At 45.3% G+C, this 15,503-nt stretch overlaps 1 protein-coding gene across 1 annotated transcript in view; it reads left to right on the plus strand.

Moving 5' to 3' along the window:
* Positions 1-13,363, plus strand: part of MASP1 (MBL associated serine protease 1) — a 63,993-nt gene extending 50,630 nt beyond the window's left edge. The window contains exons 11-16 of the mRNA XM_070406599.1: positions 736-873; positions 7,469-7,582; positions 8,670-8,855; positions 10,646-10,713; positions 12,090-12,189; positions 12,876-13,363. Coding sequence (XP_070262700.1) covers positions 736-873; positions 7,469-7,582; positions 8,670-8,855; positions 10,646-10,713; positions 12,090-12,189; positions 12,876-13,066 — 797 coding nt within the window. The 3' untranslated portion in view covers positions 13,067-13,363. The remainder of the gene's footprint in view (positions 1-735; positions 874-7,468; positions 7,583-8,669; positions 8,856-10,645; positions 10,714-12,089; positions 12,190-12,875) is intronic.
* Positions 13,364-15,503: the final 2,140 nt, after the last annotated feature.

Here is a 15,503-nt window from a genome sequence, read left to right on the forward strand (position 1 = left end):
TTTGGAAGTGAGGAGATCTAAATCCCGGAATTAATTCTGGAGAGAAGAAAGTTTACAGAGGAAGCAGATGGAGTGAGGGATGGCTGGGGCACTTCCCACCCAATGGGCTTTGAGTATCTGCTGGGAATGGGGAGAGGAGGTTAGCTTGGTGAGAAAGAGAATTATAGACTCACATAATTGAAGTCTATACCAAAAGGCTTCAGGTATGGTTAGATCAAGGGTTTCAAATATCAGGATACAATCTCTCCCTTGCTTCCTCCTCATCTTCTAGTTCCACTTTTCTCTATTAGTATCACTATTCTTAGCAGATTCTCCATGAAGTGATCTTTGGCAGATCTGGGCTTATAGCCAGTAGTTTAGCAACCCCAACAGAGAAAGGTTTCTCTAATATGCTTAACCCCCAAGTCAGGCTTTCATTGGCCAGGCCAAGGTTACATTCTCACCTCAGAGCAAATGCTGTGACCAGGGGATGAGAGGCATGAATCAGTCAGTTCTGGGTCACATTCCTACCTCTAAAACCAGAGATAAAGTCATAACTCAGGATATATGGACTGGGAATAGGGGAAGAGCAAATCCCAGAGGAAAATTGATGTGCTGTCACTGAATGGGGCCATGGATGCTGGGAGCTCAAAAATAAACAGTTGTTCCTAACAGAGAGTAATGAGCTGGCAGCTCTGGCAAAGGCCAGGATGGAGCCAAGAGTGTGACATGTTTCCTCTCCCCTGGCTGCCACAGTGTGTGGGCTCCCCAAGTTCTCCCGGAAGCTGATAGCCAGGATCTTCAATGGGCGCCCAGCCGACAAGGGAACCACCCCCTGGATTGCCATGCTGTCACACCCGAATGGGCAGCCCTTCTGTGGAGGCTCCCTTCTAGGTAAGGAGAAGGTGGAAGGGGTGGGAAACCTAGGGTTAGGAACCAGTGTGGGAGCAAAGGTAGACTGATCAACATTTCTTCATTGAGAACCACTGTCTACAACAGGGCCAAAAAGTATAGTGTTGTAGAAAGGGCCCTCAGCTGGGGCCAGGGGATATGTGTTCCTGTTCTAGCTGGCTCCTTTAGTCAGCCAACACCTACTGAGTCCTGGTCAGTCTCTGGCACTTGGAAGGATCAGAGAGTCAGCCCCTCAAACATGGATTACAGGACATGGCTCAAAGGCAGGGTGTGCCAAGGCTATGGAAGCAGGGAAAACCACGAAATTCACCCTGGAGAAGTGAGGGAACTTTCTTACAAAGGCCTTGAATGCCCCACTTAGGAATTTATATTTTATCCTAAACACTATTGCAGGCTTATAAGCATATTCTGGAAAGTTCTCTCCAGAGGCTATGTGGATTGAAAAGGAGGGTGACTCAAGAGGCCAGGGTTCAGTGAGGTAGCTGTTGTTTTTGTGTGTGTGTGTGTGTGTGTTTTAACGGTTTTGTGAGAGCTTTAATGGCACAAATGATTATAGCTACACGTTATACATGTATTGTAAACGGTATATAATGATACAAAGTGCTAACTAAATAGATGAAGAATGCAGAATCACTTTGGCTCAGTTAATTCCAATAATTTCAACAACTGATTCACTTAAAAATTCATCTGCCTGGCTAAGTCTTCAATTTTTAGAACAGTAAATATTTGTACTGCAATCAAAGTAACTTATTGCATTTTTCAATGTGCAAGTTTGTACAGTTTTACTCTTGACTCTATTTATAAATATTTTAAGCCAGTTTTTATCACACAGTAGAAAAACGAATGCTGGGGTCCAACCCCAGCAGGTCCAGGGGTCCCCAAAGGTGTGGTCGGAGTCAGAGAAGAAGGAAGGACACGGAGACAGCATTCAGTTTATCAGCAGCCTAGCCAGGATCTCCAGCCAAGTTCTGGTCAGGATCTCCAGTGAAGTTCTGGTCAGGAACTCCAGCGAAGTTCTGGTTAGGTTCTCCAGCCAGGTTCTGTCTAGGTTCTCCAGCCAAGTTCTATAGCCAGGTTCTGTCCAGGATCTTTTGCCATGTTCTATCTAGGTTCTCCAGCGAAGTTCTGTAGCCAGGTTCTGTCCAGGATCTTTTGCCATGTACTCTTGCTAGGTTCTGTCTCTAGGTTCTGTATAGGATCTCCAGCCAAGTCCTGTCTCTAGGTTCTGTGTCCTGTTGTCTTGTTACATCTGTATTTATACCAGTTGATTTTAATCCTAACAAAATCCTATTCCAAAGGTTAGGGTGTTTCTTATCTCCATTCCAGGGAGAAAAGATTATGTAGTTTAAGCGTGATTGTTCATAGTTAAAGTGATTAACTACCCGCCTGGCACTTAGTTAAGGGGTTTTATTCCTTCCCTAACTTCAGGGGAAAATCCCTACCTGGGAAACAACCTTTCTCGGAGAGGTGACCTTGGTTAAAACACATAGCGCCAAGAAGGGGAGCAAACATATTAAGAACAGTATGCCATATACACCAGGTCCCTTGAAACATATGCTGTGCAGACATTTCTTCTCTGCAGCGACTGTGTCAAGCAGCAAGGATGGACCGGCTCCTGGCAAACGAAGCCTGTCTTTTCATCTCCAAATTGTAAACAGGAGTAAAGCTTTTTAAACATTACTCTTAAAATGTCAACTGTTAATTGTTGGATTCTCCTTTCCAATCACATAATCTGTATCTGTTCAACACAAATCTGGGGAGGAGCATAAATATCTGTCCCATAAGCTAGTGTGACCAATAAACACTGCATGATTCCACCTTATAGAAGTACTACTATGACCATGTAATAAACAGGACAAAATTTCACTGGTATTTTTAAGAAAAAGGGCAAAACTAAATTTATTTTCAATGTTGAAAAAATATCATTAATATACCCAAGTTCAATCATACTGATAGAACTGTTACTGAATTTCAAAAGAGAGTGATGCGTTGCCTGTACAAAGTTGGTCTTATTTTAAGAATAATTTTGCTTTTCCCTCCCATAATACCAAATTGTATATTATAGCAGTTTAATTATTTAGTTCTCTTAACTTTACCAGCTTTTCCGATTTTATTCAGGCTTTTCAAAATCAGTGGATCATCAAATTTTTGTTCTTCCCAAAGAAATTTAAATATAAACATTGTGTCCAATGCTTATTTGTATCTACTGCATGTTTATTCCCTGTTATGTTTTGAAGATGTTAGAAGTCTGCTTCTCTATCCTTGACCACGCTATGAGTTCTCCCATGCTCCACCCTGCACAGCTCTCCTAATCTAGAATCTTTCTCCTCCTCCTGGTATTCAATTTTTTAGAGGGAGTGCAGGGTGGGAGGAAACGCAGGAAAGGGGCTGAGGGACAGAGGAAGGAGGGAAAGCACCACCATTTCGATGGCTCAGGGACTTCAAGAGTATTTGCAGAGCTGGGAGGCAACGCCACATCTCTGGACTTCCTATTGCACATCCCTGGGTTCATTTAAATGCTCCAGAGCCTTACTCTGAGATGGCTCTCTCATCCCATTTTATCCACATGGAAAATTTGGTCAACAGTCCCTGGCTGTGGACAGAGCTCAAAAATGCCTCCAGACAAAGAGATTGACCTGCATCGAGCTCTATTTAGAACCCAGCAGCCAGAGCACATAGCTGCTCCTGAGAGGGCCAAGGAGAGCCTAAAACTTGGTCCCAAAAGGTACCTCTGCCTGGGACTCTGAACTCTGACCTGAAACCCACACCCTAAAACCCTGGTGACTTTCTTTCTTTTGGCTCATCCTGGTTATGACTATAGTTTTAGTTACTTATGAGTTTATCATATGCTTCACCTAAAGTATGAGCCAAAGCCTGACCCTATATTAAACAAAGGGCAGGAACCCGTCCACTGAGGGGAAAAGACAGCTGAGATAGAAGACATGCTCTAAGCTGATGGTCAGGAGACCCAGGGTCTGGCCCTGGCCTGTTACTAACCTTCTGAGTGACCCTACAGATCCCTACATTCCTCCAGGCCTCAGGATCCATATATATAAAACTAGAGGCCCGGTGCACAAAATTTGTGCACTGAGGGGGATGTCCCTCAGCCCAGGCTGCACCTGCTCCAATGTGGGACCCCACAGGGATCAGGCCTAAACTAGCAATCGGGCATCCCTCTCACAACCAGAACTGCTGGCTCTTAACCACTCACCTGCCTGCCTGCCTGATTGCTCCTAACCGCTTCTGCCTGCCAGCCCGATTGCCCCTAACCACTCCCCTATTGGCCTGATTAATGCCTAACTGCTCCCCTGCTGGTCCTATCACCCCCAATTGCCCTCCCCTGCTGGCTCAATCACTCTCAACTGCCCTCCCCTGCCAACTTGATTGCCCACAACTGCCCTCCCCTACTGGCCATCTTGTGGCAGCCATCTTTTGATGACATGGGGTGACCATGTTGTGGTGGCTATCTTGTGACGACATGGGGGAGGCCATCTTGGGATGATGTGGGGGTGGCCATCTTGTGATGACACAAGGGCACAGGGCCACCTAGGCTTCTATTAGTATACATGAGAGGTTAGGATCAGAGCAGTGGTGGCAATAGTATCATCTGGAGAACTTTAAAACATATTTGTGCCTGGGCCATATTCCCATAACTTAGCTGGTCTGGCTTCAGGGCCAGGTACTATTTTTTTTTTAATTAAATCTTTATTGTTCAGATTATTACAGTTGTTCTTCTTTTTCCCCTCCATAGCTCCTCTCCACCCAGTTCCCACCCCACCCTCTGCCCTTACCCCTCCCCCGCACTGTCCTCATCCATAGGTGTACGATTTTGTCCAGTCTCTTCCCGAACCCCTTTCCCCCCTGAGAATAGTCAGTCCACTCCCTTTCTATGCCCCTGATTCTATTATATTCACCAGTTTATTCTGTTCATAAGATTATTTATTCACTTGATTTTTAGATTCACTTGTTGATAGATGTGTATTTGTTGTTCATAATTTGTATCTTTACCTTTTTCTTCTTCCTCCTCTTCTTAAAGGATACCTTTCAGCATTTCATATAATACTGGTTTGGTGGTGATGAACTCCTTTAGCTTTGTCTTATCTGTGAAGCTCTTTATCTGACCTTCAATTCTGAATGATAGCTTTGCTGGGTAAAGTAATCTTGGTTGTAGGTTCTTGCTATTCATCACTTTGAATATTTCTTGCCACTCCCTTCTGGCCTGCATAGTTTCTGTTGGGAAATCAGCTGACAGTCATATGGGTACTCCCTTGTAGGTAACTGTTTTCCTCTTGCTGCTTTTAAGATTCTCTCTTTGTCTTTTGCTCTTGGCATTTTAATTATGATGTGTCTTGACGTGGTCCTCTTTGGATTCCTTTTGTTTGGGGTTCTCTGCACTTCCTGGCCTTGTAAGTCTATTTCTTTCACCAGGAAGGGGAAGTTTTCTGTCATTATTTCTCAAATAGGTTTTCAATATATTTCTCTCTTTATTCTTCTGGCACCCCCATAATTCAGATATTGCTATGCTTGAAGTTGTCCCAAAGGCTCCTTACACTATCTTCATATTTTTGGATTCGTTTTTCGTTTTGTTTTTCTGGTTGAGTGTTTTTTGCTTCTTCGTAATTCAAATCTTTGACTTGATTCTTGCAATCCTCTAGTCTGCTGTTGGAACTCTGTATAATATTCTTTATTTCAGTCAGTGTATGCTTAATTTCTAGTTGGTCCTTTTTCATAACCTTGAGGGTCTCACTAGATTCCTTGAGGGTCTCACTAAATTTATCGGCGGTTTCTAGAAAATTCTTGAAAAACCTTACAAGTGTGGTTTTGAACTCTATATCCTGTAGTTTGCTTTCCTCCATTTCTGTCATTTGTGACTTGTTTCTTTGTCTTTGCATTTTTTTTATGCTTCCCTGTGTTGATAGAGTGGCTTTCTGTGCTAGGTGTCCTATAGGGCCAGTGGCTCAGCCTCCCCAATTACCTGAGGTGGACACTCTTGGTGCACCCCTTTGTGGGCTTTGTGCACAGTCTTTTTGTAGTTAAGTCTTGATTGTTGTTGGTATCACTGGGAGGAATTGACCTCCAGGCCAATTGGCTGTGAGAATCAGCTGTGTCTACAGTGGGAGAACTTCTGTACTGGAGACACCCTTCTTGGGCAAGACTTGCTTCAGTGGGGCTTTAGGGCTCACTGAATCTGCCCCCTGAGTGTGCCCCCTATGGATCTGAAGAGTTGTAATCTGGATGGTCCCACTTTGACCACTGGATACACTGGCTCTTGGATCTCTAAGGAGGTGCTAATTTAGCCTCTTCCTGAGGCTACCCAGCAGGAGCTATGGAGAGATCTGCAGATTCCTCTTCTTTGTTTGGGGTTTGGAAGTGCCCAGATGAGGCCCAGCTGTGAAGCAATGCAAGCTGCTATAGGGCCTTGGGCCTTCTTTTGGAAGTTCTGGGTCTCTCTGACCCAGCTGCAGTTTGTTAGCTAATTTTCAGATTGCAAAGGGCCAGGCTTTTCATATGCAAAAGCCTCTGCACACAGCTTGGGTGGGGTGGGGTCTCAGGGGATCAACAGGGCGGAGCAAGCAGCTATGGCTGATCCTCAGCCCTGCCCTAAGAGGCCCCACATCTCAGTGTCCCGGTAATCGCCACAATCACCTCTGAGAGAAAGCCGCCCTCAGGCTCTGACCGATGCCAGACAGTCCAGTTTCTCTCCTATGAGTCTGGGTCCCCAGAGACTTGCCCAGAACTGGAGTTCAGACCAGTCGGGAGCTTGAGACTCCCTCCGGATTGAAAAAGACAGCCAGCCGTGTCCTCAGTTGCCAGCCTTTTCCACGTGCACCTTTGTACCTCTGCACTTTACATCCGCACCTCCTCTGAGTCTCACTGTGCTTTTCTCTTTCCTTCTAGTTGTAGAATTTCCACTCAGCCAGCCTTCCTGTGGTTCTGGATGATGTACATTTTGTCTTTTAGTTCTATTTTTGAAGTGGTTATGGGAGGCAGCAATTTCCAGTGTTTACCTATACCGCCATCTTGGTTTCTCCTATTTTTTTTTTTAATTCCCCAGGTGGTTCCAATGTACATCCACAGTTAAGAAGCAGCATGATATGTCAGTGCTTTTACAACCTCAGTGTGCCTAGGAATTACTCAAGGATCTTGTTAACATTTCCAGATTTCCCTACTAAAGACAGATTCTGCTTCAATAGGTCTGAGGTGGTGGTCTGAGAATCTGCATTTATAAGCCATTTCCAGATGGAGCTGTTGATGCTGGGCCAGGGACCACAACGCCAGAGGAGTAGCCAGTGAGCACAAGGTTTTTTGTGGACCTACTTTGGCCTGTCTGGAGCTCACCAACCCTATGGGTTTAAGGGGGCACTGAAACCCTGTTAAAGATGTTCAGCCTTAGCTTTGGTTGGAATAGGCAAATAAAAGCACAGATTCAACTCCTCATCTTCAGATTAGAATATGAGTGTCTGACTTGAGGCTTTGAAATGCAATGGCGAAGGGTGCCCTCGAGTAATCTGAAGGCCTCAGCTCGAGACAGGTTGGGGCAATCCAGGGCAGTGTGTGTACACAATTCTGTTGTCAGGCTCCAACTGGATTTTGACGGCGGCTCACTGCCTCCACCATTCGCTCAATCCAGAGGACCCAATCCTCCACGACTTTTACCTGCTCAGCCCTTCTGACTTCAAAATCATCGTGGGTGAGTGAGGGGCAAGCTGATTCTTGAAGCCAGTTGTGGTTCTGGGAATTGGGTGTGTCCACTCAATCATTCATCAGGACAGGATCCCTGGGATGAAGAATCAGCTGGGACTGGAGTCTAAGGACCTGAGTCTAAGCTCAAGGCAATGATTTCCAGGTGCAGGGACCATGAGCAAGTCATTGAAGTCTAGGCCTCAGTTTTACAATGGAGAAATAAAGAGCCAATCTAGATAAATTCCAAAGACACTTCAGGCTTCTATGAATCCATGCTTTCAAGTGAGTGATACGCATACAATTGCATCCCCAATACTACCAGCTGAATGCAAGGATTCAGTTTAGTTGCCTGCTGACATTATACCAGGATCTAAGGCAGCCGTGGGCAAACTACGGCCCGAGGACCGGATCCAGCCCGTTTGAAATGAATAAAACCAAAAAAAAAAAAAAAGACCGTACCCTTTTATGTAATGATGTTTACTTTGAATTTATATTAGTTCACACAAACGCTCCATCCATGCTTTGTTCCGGCCCTCCGGTCCAGTTTAAGAACCCATTGTGGCCTTCGAGTCAAAAAGTTTGCCCACCCTGATCTAAGGACACAGCATAATTAAGACCTAGTTTCTGCCCATAAGGAGCTTACAGTCTAATAAAGGAATAAAATATAAGCAGGGAGACTTCTAGTATAAGAGAAAAAGCAATAAGTTCTACAGGAGAAAAACAGATAAAATGTCATGGGAGTTCATAGGGAAAAGACGTCTAACTAAAAAATCAAACTCAAGAATTGGAGAGCCTTCATGGAGGAGGCAGCACATGATCCAGAAGGGTGCTTATATGATTTGAACATGTGGTGATGAGCTTTGGAATGAGTATTATAAAGCAATGAGATCAGCTCATGAAGAAAGACAGAAATGGGAGCCCATGAGAATATATAGGGAAGAGCAAGTAGGACAGGATTGCTGGGGAAAGATGAATAAAAGAGTTAAGGCTGGAAACATGGACTGGATGAGACAGAGGGCTGACAGGGAGTAAGTGTGACCTTATCCTCTGTGCCTCCATTACCTCCATGCCTCATGTGCCTTCTTCTTGCCCAGGTAAACATTGGAGACACCGGTCAGATGATACTGAACAGCATCTCAGGGTCAAACACATCTTCCTTCATCCCCAGTATGACCCCAACACATTTGAGAATGATGTGGCTCTGGTGGAGCTGTCAAAGGGCCCGGTGCTAAATGACTTTGTGATGCCCATCTGTCTCCCAGAGAGTTCCTCGGAGGAAGGTACCTCTCCCCACCCCTGGTCCCACCTCTGCAGAGCATCAGGTGCCTCCAAAGAGACTTCTTCTCCAGCGTTGTGAGGCTCTGGTGCCAACGAAGCCAGCTGACGATGTCTGCGTGATTCCTCAGCTGCCTCCCCTAAAACAACTGTCAGGCTGGTTTCAAGGTGGCACATAGTTAATAGGAAGTACTATATCAGCCAGAGTCCCCATGGGGAAACAGAAACTAGACTAGTTATTGTTACAGAGAGAATCTAACATAGGGTGCTGGAGGACTGGAGAAGTAGAGGGGGAATGCTGAGAGAATAGAGATAGTAACTTGCAGGAAGAAACTACTACTCCTGGGGCTGGAGGGAAAAAGGGAAGAGGTTGGCGTTATAGAACCTAGAAGCCTGGACGGGGACCCTGTGGAGCAATAACTCTGACTCCTGTGGAAGAGGCCCCATGCTGATGGTATTAGGAAAACAGCTGGAACCAAGCACCACTGCAGGGGTAAGAAACCACTGGTGAGGTGATGTCAACAGTAATGGCAAGCCTTCCTGGAAGTGCCCCCTATTTTCAGGATCCCCCTGAAAAAGCAGAAGTGCCAATTCTTCTGTAGGGTTACAAAACAGAGTATAGAAGGGTAAATTTGGAACTGAAGGACAATAGATTTATCACAGCATAGATTCACTCCCCATGCTACATTTCCTGATTGGTTGGCCTTGAGGAAGTTGCTAAACCTCAATTCCCTTGCCTTTACACTGAGGATAATACCCCATGAGGTGGTCATTATATTTAAATGAAATACTATATTCAAATGTATCCAACACAGAGAGAGAGTCCCACCAGGGCAGTTGGCTTCCCTTTTATTCTGTTAGAAAGTTCAGGGGTGCCATGTTACAGCTAAACTCCTTCAGTTCAAAGAAGTTATAAAAAAATGGCTGAATGGAATTTGAGAAGTATTAGGTAGAGTGAGCCAACAGGAAAGGTACGCCTACCATAATAAGTTGCTTTACATTCGTTAACTTATTTACCACTTATAAAAGTCTTGTGAGGTGGTATTATAGTCCCATTTTCCAGATGAGAAAACTGAGGGTCAGCCAGGTGACATGACTTACCCAAGATCCAGCTTGTAAGAAGCAGATCTGGGTCCTCGAATCCAGGTTTTTCAATGTAAATCCCAGTGCTGTATTCAGATCCAGGCTTTTCTTCAAATAAGGAAATAAGTGAGTGCTCTATCAGTGTTTAACCCACTTCCACTCACTCTGAGGTTTGCCAACTTCATAGACTTCTAGAATATCAGAGTTGGGGTGGGGGGCATGGAGTTAGAGAATATCAAACCCAGCCTCTTCATTTTTATGGATAAAGAAATTGAGGCTCATAATGGGAGGGAAGAGTGAGGGCTTGCTAAAGGCAACGTGCATATTGTGGACTAAGCTGGACTTTTTATTTTTTTCCACAATTATTGATTGAGCAACTACTATGTGCCAGTACTGTTGCAGGCATAGGGATACAGCAGTGAACAAGATAGATGAGATGACTGCTGTCATGGAGCCTAGGTTCCATGCTAGTTGGGAGTGGGAGAGAATAGACAACTAAACAAATCAGCTAATGATTCATAGAAACAAATGCCTAGACCTCTGTTGCAGACAACCTCCAACCCAGCAGTCTTCCTCCTCACCAAGCTGGCTTTCTCTGAGGGGAAAAATTCAACCCTTCCTCCTCAAGCAGAGGATGATGGGCTGCAAGATGCAACTGTCTGAAAAGCCCACAAACAGCCTCTCTGCTCCCACTGTGTCTTCTCTCCTCCAGGGACCATGGTCATCGTCAGTGGCTGGGGCAAGCAGTTCTTGCAAAGGTTCCCAGAGACCCTGATGGAGGTAAACTTCAACTTATGCCCTACAGAGTGACACCCCTGCCCCGCATGAGATCTTCCTGCTCCATGTTTCCCCTTAGGGCAGTGATGGCGAACCTTTTGAGCTCGGCGTGTCAGCATTTTGAAAAACTCTAACTTAACTCTGGTGCCGTGTCACATATAGAAATTTTTTGATATTTGCAACCATAGTAAAACAAAGACTTATATTTTTTATATTTATTTTATATATTTAAATGCCATTTAACAAAGAAAAATCAACCAAAAAAAATGAGTTCAGAGGTGACACGCGTGTCATAGGTTCGCCATCACTGCCTTAGGGACTTGGTGGCTGGAGCTGGGAGTTGTTGAGAAAGACACCAGAGGCTCACACACACCTCAAAGTTCACTGTGACTCTGAATTCCATCAAGCTTGATCTGTTTGTTCTGCATGTCATGGGTCTATATTAATAAAAGCATGATATGCTAATTAGACCAGACAACCTTCCAGACGAAGCTGGGGCTGTGAGGGAAGCCCAGGTTCCGGGTACCTGCCAGTGGCCCGAGGAAAACCTGAATCCTGGGTGCCGGAGGGAAGACGGTGCTGGCAGCCAGGGGAAGGAAGGCCTAGTCTTGCACGAATTTTGTGCATCAGCCCTCAAATATATATATATGGCTACATACATATACATATATACACAGACATACACATACTGACTATGCTCCAAGTTACATAAGATAGAAATGGACAAGATACAGACCTAGTGTCTGGAAGTTCATACTGTAGTGAGGGAGAACGTAAGTAAATGCTTGCTGCAAGGTGAGCATCAGTAACCCTGCAGTACTAATACTTATACAGCATTCATGGTTTGCAAAGCATCATTTATCTGCTCATTCATCGCCTCTTTGAACTGAATTCAGTTCTCCACCACAGTCTGTGTGATTAGTATGTCAAATATTGTGACTTCCATTGTTCAGATGAGGAAACCAAGTCACAGAGGTCTGAAAAACAGGGATTAAGCCACATGCCCCAGGCCCCACAGCCAGTAATGGTAGGAATGGGGGAAAGAAGAGTGACCATAGATTTGCATACAGTGCCATATTTGAAATAATGCATGTGCTGGGCAAGTATGATCAGTTTACAGATGAGAAAACTGAAACTCAAAGAGGGCAAATGACTTTCCCAAAGTCACTCAGCACGTTTATGACTGAGACTATACCTGATCATAGATCTGCTGATTCTCCATTCAGTTTTTCTTTACCTGCACCATAGGGCAATTTCTGAGACCAGGTCTAAGGTAGTCCCAAGCTCATCCAGCTGGGGAGCAGCCAGCTCTAGGGGTTGTCAGAACAGCAAGGACTCCTCAGCCAGCAGTGGGGACCAACGATGGCCTTGTATTTCAGATCGAAATCCCTATTGTTGATCACCGCACCTGCCAGGAGGCCTATGCCCCACTGAAGAAGAAAGTGACCAGGGACATGATCTGTGCTGGGCTCAAGGAAGGTAAGTCAACAGACTTGTATATAATAATTTGCTGTCTAGCTCATGCATTGAAGTGGTGCAGGGCCCAGGAATGGAAGGACTGGACACCTTGGAGTCTGGTAGGCTAAACAGGAAAGAGGGGTGGGGAGGAAGTTCATGAGAGGAAGGGTTCTGCCAGAGAAATGGCACCAGAGAGAAGAATGCTAAGAAATTTCCATTACTCCCTTCTCCACGTTCACCTTTTCACCTATGAAACACAAGAATCCTTTCACTGGCACTTTCTAAAAATCTCTGAGCTCTGAGGAGGCCTCACCTGGAACTGCTTAGAGTCAGCGGTTCTCAACCTGTGGGTCGCGACCCCTTTGGGGGTGGAACAACCCTTTCACAGGGGTCGCCTAAATACATCCTGCATATCAGATATTTACATTACAATTCATAACAGTAGCAAAATTACAGTTATGAAGTAGCAACGAAAATAATTTTATGGTTAGGGGTCACCACAACATGAGGAACTGTATTGAAGGGTCGCAGCATTAGGAAGGTTGAGAACCTTAGAGCCCATGTTTGAGTCAAATGATCTGCTTGCACCCCCTCGTGCCCAATTCTCTGAACTACAAGTCAGCGTTGGGAAGAAAGAGGCTCCTTTGGATTTGAGGCTAGGGAAGGGGACAGGTTACTTTGATTTGCGTCTCTTTTTTTATATTTAGGGGGAAAGGATGCCTGTGCAGGTGACTCAGGAGGTCCCATGGTGACCCTGGATAACGAGACAGGCCAGTGGTACCTGGTGGGCACAGTGTCCTGGGGCAAGGACTGTGGAAAGAAGGACCTCTACGGAGTATATTCTGACATCTACAGCAACAAGAACTGGATCCAGAGAGTCACCAGTCTGAAGAATTGAATTTCGTTTTCCACCACCTGTCCATGGTCAGTCAGCGGAAGAGGATAATTACTTGACGCAAGACACCTTCACCCTTCACCTGCCTCATTCACCCAACTATTCCTGGCCAATAATGGGGGCATCTCGGCCCCCTTTTCACTCTCTTTTAAGAAGCAGAGTAGCCGAGTGATCAGAACACAGGGTTGAATCCAGCCTCTATCACAAGTTTTGCAACAATGGACAGGTGACTTCAACCGCTTTTAACTTCAGTTTCTTTGTCCATATTCTGGAAATGGCATACCTTACCTACCTCATAAAAGTTTGATGAGAATCAATTAATATATACATAGCACTTAGCACAGTGCAGGCATAAAGTAAGTGTTCAGTAAATATGACTTAGCAGAACATGAGTATGTCTACCAGACAGGCAAAATTCTCTTACAAATCCTGGCCGGGTCTTAAGTCTGCTCAGTGTGTACCCTTTCTCTCAACCTTAACTATCTCTTTCATCTGCCCCCAAATGCCCTATGCTTCTTTGCTACTATGCACCTTTCCAAGCCCCAATCCCTGTCCCCCATAAAAATGTAAAAGAGAGAGGTTCTTAGTCCTATAGCATGTCCTACAGCAATGCTTGAGCTAGACACCAAATTGTGAGAGTGCCTGTGAGAAGCAGGGCAAGGAGGAAGACTGGAAATGGTTGACAGGGAAGCCAGACACCAGGTTCTAGAACCACCTCTGCCCCTAGCTCCCTGTGTGGCTGTAAGCAAGTACCTTCCCCTCATCTCAAAGGACCCTCCCAGCTCTGATAATCCAGGATCCAGTGAAGCCATTTTTTTTCTTGATGAGATGAGTTAAAACCAAAGTAACCAAAAGGCCAAAATTACCTTAAGGTTCAATAGAATTTTGACAGAAAACACTGCTGCTGAAGCAACACCAAACCCTGGTTCCCAAAGACATAGCTCAGCCAAAATGTTAGTCAAGGAATCTTATGTTATTACTAAGCAGAGCATCTGCTCTAGGCCCCAACCTCCTTCCCTTCCTGAGAACCTGAGCTGCACAAGGTCAGCCCTGAGAGACTAGACTAGACTCAGGCCCCTGAACCCTCCACAGGTGACCCCACCCAGCCCTTCTTCTGATTCCTCACCCCTGTTCCTTACCCTAGCCCCACATGGTCATAAGTGTTTCCCACACAGAATCCCCTCGGAGAACCATCTCCTCTCTCAGGAAGCCCCCAGAGACCTCATTCCCTCCGGAGCCTGAAATATAAGCCTCTCAGGGGATCAGAAGCCCCAAGTCCCTGTCTGGTCCTATCAATTTTTATCTTCATGGGAGACTTCAGTTCTTGACCTGCTCTGAAGCTGCTGAAGTCATTCAGGGTCTTTTGCTGAAAGAAGATACAAAGAGTAAGACTTATGGACACTATGCCTTAGGCTGAATGCTCAGGGGAAGCAGTTCACAGCCTGCTTCTGGTTCTTTTCTTTTTTAAAAATATATTTTTATTTATTTCAGAGAAGAAGGGAGAGGGAAAGAGAGATAGAAAGATCAGTGATGAGAGAGAATCATTGATCAGCTGCCTCCTGCACACCCCACACTGGGGATCAAGCTCACAACCCGGGCATATGCCCTGACCAAGAATCGAACCATGACCTCCTGGTTCATAGGTCAACACTTGACCACTGAGCCATGTCAGCTGGGCTACTTCTGATTCAGTGTGCTGGTCATCCTACCTCTCTGTGCCCTGCAGTTTATTCTATAAAGGGAAGATCACAGTAGTACCCAATTCCAGCAGACATTTGTCAAGCAAGCTCGAGCTCTATTTCATACACCAAAAAAGAAGTGTGATGCAAAGTTCAGAATTGCCCTAAATCATTCCAAAACTCCATACTTCCCTGACTCACAGCACTGCCTGGGAGTTCCCATGTACCAGACTGAGCTGACTGCTTCGGAGACTACTGAGATGAGGGAAATATGCCTCCTACCTCCCAGGAGCTCCAACACAGGGAACTGGCATACACAGGTGACCACCATGATCAGAATGAACCCCACCCACTGCGATGTGTGGGACCAGCATGGAGGCATTGGAAGGGGAAGCATCAGGAAGGCATCCCAGAGGATGTGGTGCTGGAGCTGAACCTTGAGGAGGGTGGGCACTCTCGCTACTACTATAGCAGTTGCTGCAAAACAAATGCTGGATGCTAATTTTGCTTTTCACCTTTTTTCTTAAAAGTTAAAATCCTCTTCAGATTTATTTGGGTTAGTGAAGCAGGTGCTAATGTATGTCTTTTGTGAAAGCAAAGTGAGGTAAAGCAAACTTTCAAAAAGCGGGGATATCTGTACTGACTTATAGCTGAACATAGTTCATCCCATCTGTTCTCCCAATTGCAACTTCACCCTTAATTGTGAGCAGATGTCTGATTGTGCTGCGTAAGGATGTATCAGCCCCTGCACTACTGCCAAA

Source organism: Myotis yumanensis, unplaced genomic scaffold (genome assembly GCF_028538775.1).
Source record: "Myotis yumanensis isolate MYYU_CA2020_CCGP unplaced genomic scaffold, mMyoYum1.0.hap1 SCAF_2, whole genome shotgun sequence".
Taxonomy (NCBI): Eukaryota; Metazoa; Chordata; class Mammalia; order Chiroptera; family Vespertilionidae; genus Myotis; species Myotis yumanensis.